The sequence below is a fragment of the Harmonia axyridis genome, chromosome 5 (assembly GCF_914767665.1).
Source record: "Harmonia axyridis chromosome 5, icHarAxyr1.1, whole genome shotgun sequence".
In the NCBI taxonomy this organism is placed as follows: Eukaryota; Metazoa; Arthropoda; class Insecta; order Coleoptera; family Coccinellidae; genus Harmonia; species Harmonia axyridis.
In genome coordinates, this window is record NC_059505.1 from 14,450,434 (window position 1) to 14,461,621 (window position 11,188).

Consider the following 11,188-nt stretch of genomic DNA (forward strand, 5'->3'; position numbering starts at 1 on the left):
GGCGTACCCAAGGGGGGGATAAGGGGGATATATCCCCCTTATTATGAGTGAGCAAAATTCTTTGGAAAACTTCTTCAAAAGAAGGAAAAATTGAAATTTTTTTTTCTTTATCACCCCCCAAGGCGTATGTCTGGGTACGCCACTGGGCACTGTGTAACGTAAAACTGTGCGGTTTACTTCAAAGTAAACAGAGAGCACAATCAACAACCAATACAGTAGCATATGTAAAGTAAATCGCACGGCAAATAACCAATAAGATAAAACCTTTAGTAGTTGCCAAAGAAACGAATTAATAACAGCCAGCGTAGCCAATAATCTTTCGACGTTACATAATTATGTTGCAATTTGACACCAGTTTCTGGATTTGCCTAAGTTTTTATGGAAATGATTGCGGTCGTACAAAAAGTATAGTTCACAACTCGAGTTGTAGGACAATTTCGCATTCCTAGAATTGGTGCGTAACCTTTTCTAGTTGTGTTTAATATGCTTCTTCACAACAGACCATATATTCTACTAGTCGATAAACATCAAAAGACGTAGCAATACCAAATAACAACACGTGCGTCAAAAGGAGGTCGAAAAAATTATAAAATATAGGGACCTCGAATTTCAGATTAAGCGTCAGTGGGAAATGATATCAACGAGAACTATCCAATTATCATCTCAACAACTGGAATAGTACTGGAAGAGTATATTAGTAATATAATGCAAAAAGCTGTTCTTTTAGGTACTGCAAGGAAGGTGAGAAAATTCCTAGGAGGTGACGAACAGGTCCAAGGAACGGCGAGATATATTTTTGAGATCTGGAAAAATTAAGCTCTCAAAAAATGACACAGAAATCTAGTGTTTCCATTTGAAAAAATATAACTCTGGGCCATAGCTTCGTAATTAAAAACCCTGTTAGAAAGAAGAGCACACCGCTTATAACTCGAAAACAAAAGAAGTTGGCCAAAAATGAATACTACTCTTGTTAGTTTTTGAGAAAAAGAGAACAAGAATAGGGTATCAGATATTGTCTATCTCCTCTGGTTTAAAAGTTATAATGCTAAAACATCGAAATTTGCCCACCCTGTACAATACAAAAAAAGGAAAGGAATTAACATAAAACACGCCTCATATCGTTCAAAATGGGAAAATATTTGAAAGTATTTGAAAGAAAATTAGAATTAAAATCATCTTTCGAACGGTATAACAAAAAAGGTATGTTCCTGGCAAAAATTGACAGCGATGCGACGCCTGGCGTCTTAATTTTTTTCGCCGACTTCAATCAACATTGATTTATGGAAAACGCCGTTTACAGAATGAAATAACATTCTGCCGTTTTTGAGATAATTGAGGTTTCCAAGATAAGTGAATCACCCTGTACGTTTGGCGTCGGTATCGGTGGTGGCCTTTAGCCATTACATCTTCTAATAATCGGGAATGCGAAACAATTTCCGTCCAACATATGTTTCAACAAAGAAAAAGATAATTTGATTCAGTTTATTGTGAATATTCGTCTCATGAAAATAACAAAACTAAAATAAAAAATGCCTTCCGAACCAGCAGTAGATTCAAAATTTTATGACGTCCTTCATGAATTGGGTCGGGGAATGTTTGGGTGAGTTCTTATTGAAATAAAATATGAATGGAATTTATTTCTCCGTATCTACGAACCCCTTGAAGGTTATTTTTTTCTCAAGCCATCAATAACAAATGGAATGAGCTGAGGATATTTTCCTATGAACCACATTACAAATAACAACAACTTCATTCTCAGAATTATCAATATAAAAATATAATTATTTGTAAATAATAAAAAACTAGTCTATACCACCAACATTTCAAAAGGATAATTAAAAATTCAGTAATCGAGTGATGTTCTATTTCTAGATGCAATTTATTAATTTATTGTTTGACTTGTTGTGTATATTTATAAAAGTTTTGAGTAGGTATATTATCTCAAATTTTCAGACAATTATTTTATGTTTTTTATCTACTTCTTCACGAAGAGAAGATATACATTATATGATATTTATTTCCTAGTTTTTCATAATATTTATTAGTTCGTTGAGAATAAAATAATGATTAATAAAAAACAAGAAATGATTTTTCATCTAAATTATACCCATATGATTAGGCCAATTAGACGTATTTGTAGATGATTGCAATATTCATAGAATCCATTATCCAAATAGGAAAATTTATGATATTTTCATTTCGACGCTGAATACATAATATATTATTATGAGACAACTACATCTTCTACTTAAGATAATTTCATTTTATTAAAAAATTAACACATCCGAAAAATTACCCCAAATTTTACATTATGTTTCATTTTCATCGATTTTACAAGTGCCAAAAAATGATACAGGGTGATTTGTTTCCTATTCAGCTTGGTAAAAATTACACGCTGTTGAAAAATATAATTTTCAGTTATATCTCGCAAATGGAATGGAATCAAAGGAAATGATTTTCCGAATATAGTTTTTTATTGATGTGATGAATCTTTTACTAACATGAAATTTCATCAAAGTCCGGTCAACTCCAGAATGCCCGCTATAATTAGTAAGATAAAATCAAATTAGAAAAAATAGTGAATGAAAAAAGTTTTTCTTTGGCCTTCGGTTGAAATATATATACACCTTGTATAATGTACCTGATGATTTTTTTTGTTGAATCATCACAGATATTTTTTATATGACTAAAATTACAGATGAACAAGGATATAGATATAAGGGGGAGGTGGATTTACTAGTGGCCAATTACTGCGCCAACACGAAGAACGAAAATTTTTCCATAAAAATGAACCAATAATAATCTCATTGTTCTTTGAAATCGGCATCGCAGTGAAAAAACGGACCCTTTTACGGTTTATGAGTTTATTATTGCATTAAATATATTACTTTTATTGCACTCCGAGTATATCTAGTCAGCTACGTCCCAGATTTAATATTTTCCTTTATCTATCCGCTTTGTCGCCCCTTGTTTTAACAACAATAACAATAATTTATTGGTTTCCCATATATACAAAGTAGAAAGGAAAACAGGTCATCCAAAAAAGTAAAACAAAAAAAAATTTCAAATATTGACTACATTGTCCCTACTGTTGTATGGCTCAATATGTAAAAGAAACCAATAAAGAGACTTCCCGAAAGACCCATGACCATATAACCTTTGAATGTTCACTGGTAAACTGTTAAACAGTTTAATACCCATATATGCCGGTCCCTTTTCAGTTAAAGACAAAGAATGAACCGGAAAATTAAATGGATGTATTCTTCTAGTGTTATTAACATTTAAATGACTACAGGAATAATGCTGGTGTTTATGCATGAACATCAATATCTTATAAATGTACAATCCATAGATAGTCAAAATGTTATTTTGCTTGAACTTACCACGACATGATTCCCTGAAACCTAGACGGAATATTACTCTCAAGGCCGATTTTTGCGTTCTCATAATCTGATGAGCTCTAGAACTGCTTCCCCAAAATATGATGCCATAACTTAATTGTGAGTGAAACATAGCAGAGTAAACCGTTTTTAATACATCAACATCAACTTGATCTCTAAGAATCCTTGATGCAAAAATGACAGATTTTAATTTCTTATTAACTTCTTCTACATGGCTATGATATTTCATGAAACTATCTATATGAACTCCCAGAAACTTAACACATTCACTGATTGATACTACAGTATTAGGTTATACTTTTTGGGTAGTAGCGATTTGCTCTTTCAGTCTTGAAAATAATACATTGGGTCTTATCATTATTAATCACAAGCTGATTTTCAATACACCATTCATTTACTCTATCCATAGTATCATTAAATTCTCTTATACCACTAAAAATGTTCAAAGCCGAGATGATGATGTCCGCATCATCCGCAAATAACAAGGACTTGATGGAATCAGAAAGAAATATGTTAGGGAGGTCATTGATGAAAATAACAAAGAGCAATGGTCCCAAGATACTGCCCTGCGGCACGCCTAATTCGATAATTCTCTCTGAAGACAGGTGATCACGTTTTCCGTCAAACACAACGACTTTTTGTTTTCTGTTCTGAAGGTAGCTCTCAATTAATTTAAGTTGTTTGTTCCTTATGCCGTGAACACTCAACTTGTAGAGTAAAAGTTTATGATTTACACTATCAAAAGCTTTGGCCAATTCAAGCACGATAGCTATGGGTACCTCTCCTTTCTCAAGTGATTCGAAAATCTTGCATGTGAGTTCAAAAACAGCCGTTTCGGTACTCTTTCCCTTAATGAAACCATGCTAGCAGCCCGCGAAAACATTAAATTTCCGAAAAAATTTCACGAATCTATTAGCTGTGAGCTACCATCTGTGAGATTTGCATTCGTAAGCGGTGTACACTTACCCCATGTTTTTGTTTTTTTTTTGTATTATTTCCCTGACTAAATTTCATTTATGTAGTTGAAAAGATCTGATTTTTATTTCCCATACACAACAATTGTTTTTGATTCAATAGTTTGTACCACGTTATATTAATGTTTTTTCTGTTTATTATGATCACAAAGTTATGAAATGTTTTCTTATTGTTTTTAAATGTTCTTTGTTGTATATACAGGACTATGGTCTATTAGACGTTTATGGAAAAAAAATCATTAATTTTGTGCCGAAAATTTGCATATTGGGGTATGAGACAATAATCTTTCTCCCAAAAATATTTTCAGATCTACGTCCTTATTTCAAATAGCACATCCAGTATATTAATGAATCATAAGATAGTTCTTTTGATGACAATTTCAGCAATATGCCATACCTTAAGTAAAAACTCAACGGTTCATGAGTTAATGAGATTCTTATGAAAAAAAAAGGTGTCGACAGGGAATCACATTTTTTTTGTTATTTCTGCAGAAAGTTTTTTTCGAAAAAACCTTTTTCATTTTTCGATTCTGCAAGCACATATTATTATAAGACTGTTTGCAGTATACAGGGAAATTCACGCGATGGCCTATTAGGAGTTTATGGAAAACTGATCAAAATTTTTTTTTGAAAATTTACGTGTTTGGGTTTGAGATAATAATCTTCCCCCTAAAATATTTTCAGATCTCTGCAACTTCCGGTTATACTGGAGACAGACTACTACTTCTTTATTTCAAATGACACTCACCCAGTATATTATTTCATCATTAGTTCTTTTGATGATAATTTCAGCAATATGACATTACTTTTGGGTGAAAACTCAACGGTTCATTAGTTAATTGGTTTCTTATGAAAAAAATGGTAGCGACGATTAATCACATTTTTTTTATTATTTCTGCAGAAAGTTTTTCTCGAAAAAACCTTCTTCATTTTTGATTCTATAAACACATAGTATTATAAGACTGTTTGCAGTATACAGGGTGATTCACCGCGATGGTCTATTAGGTGTGAAAAAAATTTTTTGTTGAAAATTTGCGTGTTGGAGTTTGAGACAATTATCTTCCTCCTAAAATATTTTCAGATCTCTACAACTTCCGGTTATACTGAAAACAGACTACTACTTCCTTATTTCAAATGGCACTCACCCTGTATACATCATAAGAATTCATTTTTGATCAAATAATTGATGTGTACCTGACAAAACTTTGTCTCGATTGGTTAGTTTTTCGAATTCATAATTAATTTCAATTATTGATTTTTTAGCACGGTTTACCTCTGTGCGAAGAAACATAATAAGCAAAAATTGGTAATGAAAGAAATAAAAACCAATCTTCAAGGCGATGACTTGAAAGCTGCAAAGAATGAAATAGCTATTTTGAAATCTTTAAGACACCCAAACGTTATATTATATTACGATAGCTATTCAAAACGGAATGTGTTTTATATTATGATGGAATATGCTACAAAAGGAACTCTACATGATTATTTATACAAGCGGAAGAAGGATTTATCACCGCAGGTAAGCAACATTATGGATCATCGTTTTCAGATTCCTTTTTTTGTATTATTATCTTTGAAAAATTAATTATCTATAATATATAAATCTCAAATTTTCATTTTCTCTCTATTGCAAAATATATCAACAAATGAAAATCTTTTTGTAATAGACGTCTTCTTTTTCTTTCTTACAGTTTATGCCTATTTTCTATTTGTACCCACGTCGTATGCTATGCTGATAGTGATGTTGTCACTGCATCTTTTTCTCTCTGCCAATGCTTTTTATCCAAAATTGTGCTTTATCCTCCACTAGTTTAACAGTCTTTCTCCATCCTTAGGGCTTATCAACTAATTCCATTCAATTTTTTCCCAGTAAGTTTCCTTGATAAGAATTTATAGAGATAACAATCTCTACAGGTGAAGTTATAAAGCTTCCATTACTCTTCTTCGAAATGAATATGCAAATCATAAATTCTGAACCATTTTAATGTTTATTGAACGCATCCCTAAACAAACAACATTCTGTATATAATCATTTTCATTTATGAATAATCGAATTATAGGAGATTTTATATCTGGAACTGCATTATAAGATGAATAAAGAAAAATTATTTTGTTTGTTGCTATGCAAATGAATTATTAATTGTATTCGCTTCTTTATTCTCTATTTTTTCAGAGGGTTATGAATTACTTTTGTCAGATTATAATGGGTCTGGATCATATTCATGAAAAAAAAGTTATTCATCGGGATCTCAAATGTGAAAATATATTTTTGACTGGAGGAAAAGCAGAAGTTGTGAAAATCGGAGATTTTGGAATTTCGACTTTATCAGTTAAGTAAGTTGAAACAAATTATCTTATTACGTCCGTTCTTCAACAAGTTGAAGAAATTATTCAACATCAATGATGACTAATCATAAGGTACATTACACCAATCCATGGCCCCCCCTAAGATTTTGATTGCCTCATTTTTCAGCTGAACACCCTCAATATTACTTTCACAATCCAAAGGGCATGGAAAAAAGGAAAGCAATGGATTCTCAACAATTTTCCGGTTTTCAATGACAATCATGGACGCCTTATCGTTTTTGAAAAATTTTCATTTTGCCCCCCCTGAGAAAAATTTCTTCGGGCGCCCATGCACCAATCCTTTTGGGTACATGGTACTCGTCTGTCTACGGTGATCTTATATTTCTGTACCTACAGATTCATGATTCATTTTTGGAAAGCACTTTATGTCATTCCACCTGCCAATGCTACCATTATCATACACAATTTCAAACTTTGATGATAGTAGTCTGTAGTCAAACAAACGTAGAATCAAAGATGAAGAAACACGTGAAAATATAATTGAAAAGAAAGTTCACGAGTTGAGACATATGATCTATTCAGGATCGTCTCTGTCAAGGTTATCTAAGGAACCTGAAAATATCGAGAATGAATTTCTGGCGTATAATAAAAAGATCAAAAATAAATTAATTAATGGAATTAATGAACCCACTTACTAACACTATTGAGATTGTTCTTCCTATAACTGTGGAAGAAGGGAAAAAACCTGAAAATGGAAAAGATCTAGGTCCCAACCCGATAAAAACAGAGGAGACTTCTTGATACTAATCAAACAAGAAGAAGATATAAAATGGCTCACGAATGTGTTCAACAAGATTTATTCCTCTGAAGTAATATCTGATGCATGGCTCAAAACCACTTTCGTAACTCTTCCAAAGAAGTCAAACGCTTAAAATTTCGAAGAATTTCACACCATCAGTCTTGTCATTCATGTTCTTAAGCTTTTCCTGAAAATTATCCACAGAAGAACATTTAAAACTTGTGAAAATAATATAGGGTACACTCAGTTCGTAATGACTCAGTTTTCGTAATGACTCTCAAGATGCACTGTTCAGTATACAAGTTTTAATTCAACGTGCCAGAGACGTTAACCATGATATCTATGCCTGTTTCGTTGATAACCTGAAGGTGTTCGATCAATTCGAAGGATTAAGGTTTTGGAAGAGAATCATTGCCAAACTTTATTGGAGGCAAACCTCATCTGTTAAAATAGAATATGAGTCTGGGATTGGAGTATTGTTATATACCTTATCTTTCATGTATCCCCAAAGAAAAGAGTCTAGAGGTATTTAATCAGAAAATCTCAGTGGCTAAATGTGATCACCTTTCGTTACTTGTGTGGCACGTAGTGCCTATTTGAAAATAAATGTTATCCACCTCAATATCTTCCAATTATGTCCATAAAAAATAATTAATCATCCATTCACCATTACAATAGCACCAGCCTCATTCTATTATAAGTCAGCTCCAATCACACCACCAGTCATAAAACCGCACCAAAAATCACACGTTGAGCATAGAGAGGCTCTTCAACGATGATTTTTGGATTTTCCGAGACTCAAATGCGACAATTCTGCTTATTAACGTAGGCTTCGATGGTCTTCAAGGACCGAATCAGCTCGGAGATGATACACTTGCTTGACAAGGTTTTTCAAGGCAGCAGAATACATGTCTTCATCTGCTCTTATCCGTACAATATTGACTTTATAATCTTTAGAACTTTAATGCCCGTGTATATTCATTTGAAATAAGAAGCATAGCATTTCCTAGTCGTGATCACTTTCTGGAGCATATGAAATTTGTCTCCGGAATATGAATTAGTTATTGCTATGAAATATATCACGTTTCACATAATTTTCCAGGAATAATTTTGCGAAGACTGTTGTTGGAACTTGCAACTATTTAGCTCCTGAACTTTGTGAAGAGCAGCCTTATGACAATAAAGTTGATATTTGGTCATTGGGATGTATTCTATATGAACTATGCATGAGAGAAAGGATGTTCGAAGGATCGGTAAGCATATGATAGATAATAACTGTTTATCTATAATTTTCTTATATTCAGCAGTAATGACACACCTCTGTTTTTACATCGTGGACTGTAGACTAATTGGTTTACTGTGTAAGCCATGACCTTACTCACTTGAATCATGACTCCGAGCAGATCACTAAATTTTCCGCTTACGTGTGAACTCGATAATACCAACCTCGGCGTCTAAACACTCTCAATAAGCCATTTTGAATGTGAAGTTGGAATTCAACTTGCAGTTCTTCAGAACTTCAGTACAAGTGAATGGCAAGGCCCACCCTGCTTTGTCTTAATAATCTCAATTTTCTTTGAAGGAGTCTCTATTATTCCTCTCAGACATCGTCTAGATGAAATCGTGTTTCTGAACTTAAAATCACCATGTCAAATTTATTAAAGGACGTTTTGTGTTCGTGTAGGCAGGTTGTAGGATGTATAAAAAAATGAAATATGGAAATATTTTGGAATCACATTGAAGGGTTATTTCGTTGGCTATTGCTATCTCCGTTTCATATAATTTTGTTAACATTTTCATATCAGACAAAGATACATTGCTCCGATCAATCAAACACGTGAATAATGATGACACAGATTGATGTTTGAGAAATCTGTTACTCAATCGGAAATTTGGAAGCCAGACGTTTCTATCGCTTCGGAACCTTCTCCGATTAGCATAATGGACTAGTTTTCATTTTTTTGTTAAGGATTAATTCTAAAAATTTGAGTAAAATGAAACAAAAATGTGGAAGAATCATTGAAATATCTCTAGAAATGAAAAAGTTATGGGACGTTGAAGTTGCGCTTGGAAGAATAATTTCATAGTACGCAGCGTCTAGTATTTGACGACACGCCACTTACACGAGGCGACTGGTATTCGCAGAGTGCTTACGAATTCATTGGTGTACAATCACTTGTGCCGTTCGTGTCGTGTTTTGTTCGTTACACGATGGCTGAAATAAACAAAAATCCTACAAATATTGTATTGTGCCTATGTGTGCAAGCACGACAATTAAAAATAAATTGTTTTTTCATGTACCAAATGACATGAATCAAAGGAAGAAGTGGTGCAAATTAATGAGACGTGACTTAATTGGACCTAAAACTACTTCATATGTGTGTGAAGATCATCGTTATAAGTTGAACCATGATGAAGCAAACTCAAAAGTAGATACTTACTTGAAAAGTTTAACTTCTTTTATTTCAGCACTGACATAAGATGGATTTGAAGAAAAAAACTCCATCACTGCGAATATATCTATCATATTTTAGGCAAATTGTCACTTTGTCCTTTCACGAAGCCTTCTTCCATTATGGTGACATAAAAACAAAACTCGATTTGAAAGTATACTGTACAACTACAAACGGCGCGAGAGCCTAGGCGCGGCTAAGTATTTAAACGTAATTTATGGTGTAGCGATCAAAGGCAAGTGGCGTGACGTCACAGACGAGTCGGAGACCAAAGACGTTCCGCGCTAAAATACGTAAATTTAATTTTTCTATTTCTCAGTCATTTATTGATGGATTTTCAAAATTTTTTCACTGATTTATCAGTTTTGCTCTATATTTTAATTCTATCGTGTCAAATATAGTATTACCAACATCACTAAATTAGTCCATTGCAATTTTTTTTATGATCGAGCAATCCCAGCATATGTCGGTAACTCTGTCGGCTTTAGGAAATATTTTTGTAGGATGTGTTCAACCATGATACTTATTACAAAGAAATAATAAATTATTTTTATATCTTGGTGTTCAACTACTGAACTAGGTACTTCGTGGCAATAAAATTCGAATTTTATGGTAATCTTTGATAAGCAACCCCCAAGAAATTCTTTCGGTATTGAAGTTGCCGAAGGAAGCAATAAATGATGCTGGGTTTTAAATAATCAACGGAAATCCATTGAAGATATAATGTTCTTTCCATCGACAAACTTTCTCTGAATTGGTATTTGGGTCATAGGGTGACTACAAAATTATTTTGTCAATTGGAGATTGTTCATCATATTTCAGTTCATCAAATTTCAATTAGTTGTTTCTTCATTCAATAGATTCAATAAATTTCTGCGCTTTTAATTGAAATATTCAAATAAATTAAAATATCTAATAGAAATTTGTCTATGTTTTCAGTTATCCGCAGTTATTAAATCGATTACTCAAGGTGTTATTAGAAAGGTGGATATATGCACTTATGGATCACAAATACAAGAAATAATAAGAAGCACAATGAAACTCAACCCTGCCGAAAGACCTGATACAAAAACATTGATGTGCTATCCAGATGTATTTCCCAGTATGTATGTTCTAGGGACCAATTTAGGCTGCATCTTCAGTTAGATTTTCGTTGATTGTGAATGTTTTAATGAAATTACTTGACTTTGATGTTTGATATTTTTATTGAACTATGATTTACATTTTTAATGAGAATAAACTTAATGAGAACTA

At 32.9% G+C, this 11,188-nt stretch overlaps 1 protein-coding gene across 1 annotated transcript; it reads left to right on the plus strand.

The window, feature by feature from the left end:
* The first annotated feature begins 1,441 nt into the window (after positions 1-1,441).
* LOC123680569 (serine/threonine-protein kinase Nek8-like) lies at positions 1,442-11,188 on the plus strand. Its single transcript, XM_045618535.1, has 5 exons — positions 1,442-1,600; positions 5,639-5,894; positions 6,549-6,709; positions 8,584-8,734; positions 10,874-11,188. The coding sequence occupies exons 1-5, from the start codon at positions 1,530-1,532 to the stop codon at positions 11,078-11,080; spliced, it is 846 nt and encodes a 281-aa protein (XP_045474491.1). The 5' UTR covers positions 1,442-1,529; the 3' UTR covers positions 11,081-11,188.

Excerpts from the sequence above, each read along its gene's own strand:
- LOC123680569 (XM_045618535.1), top strand. The coding sequence starts at position 1,530 with ATGCCTTCCGAACCAGCAGTAGATTCAAAATTTTATGACGTCCTTCAT. Across the intron at positions 1,601-5,638 it reads TTGGGTCGGGGAATGTTTGG|CACGGTTTACCTCTGTGCGA; the intron begins GTGAGTTCTTAT and ends TTGATTTTTTAG. Across the intron at positions 6,710-8,583 it reads ATTTCGACTTTATCAGTTAA|GAATAATTTTGCGAAGACTG; the intron begins GTAAGTTGAAAC and ends ATAATTTTCCAG.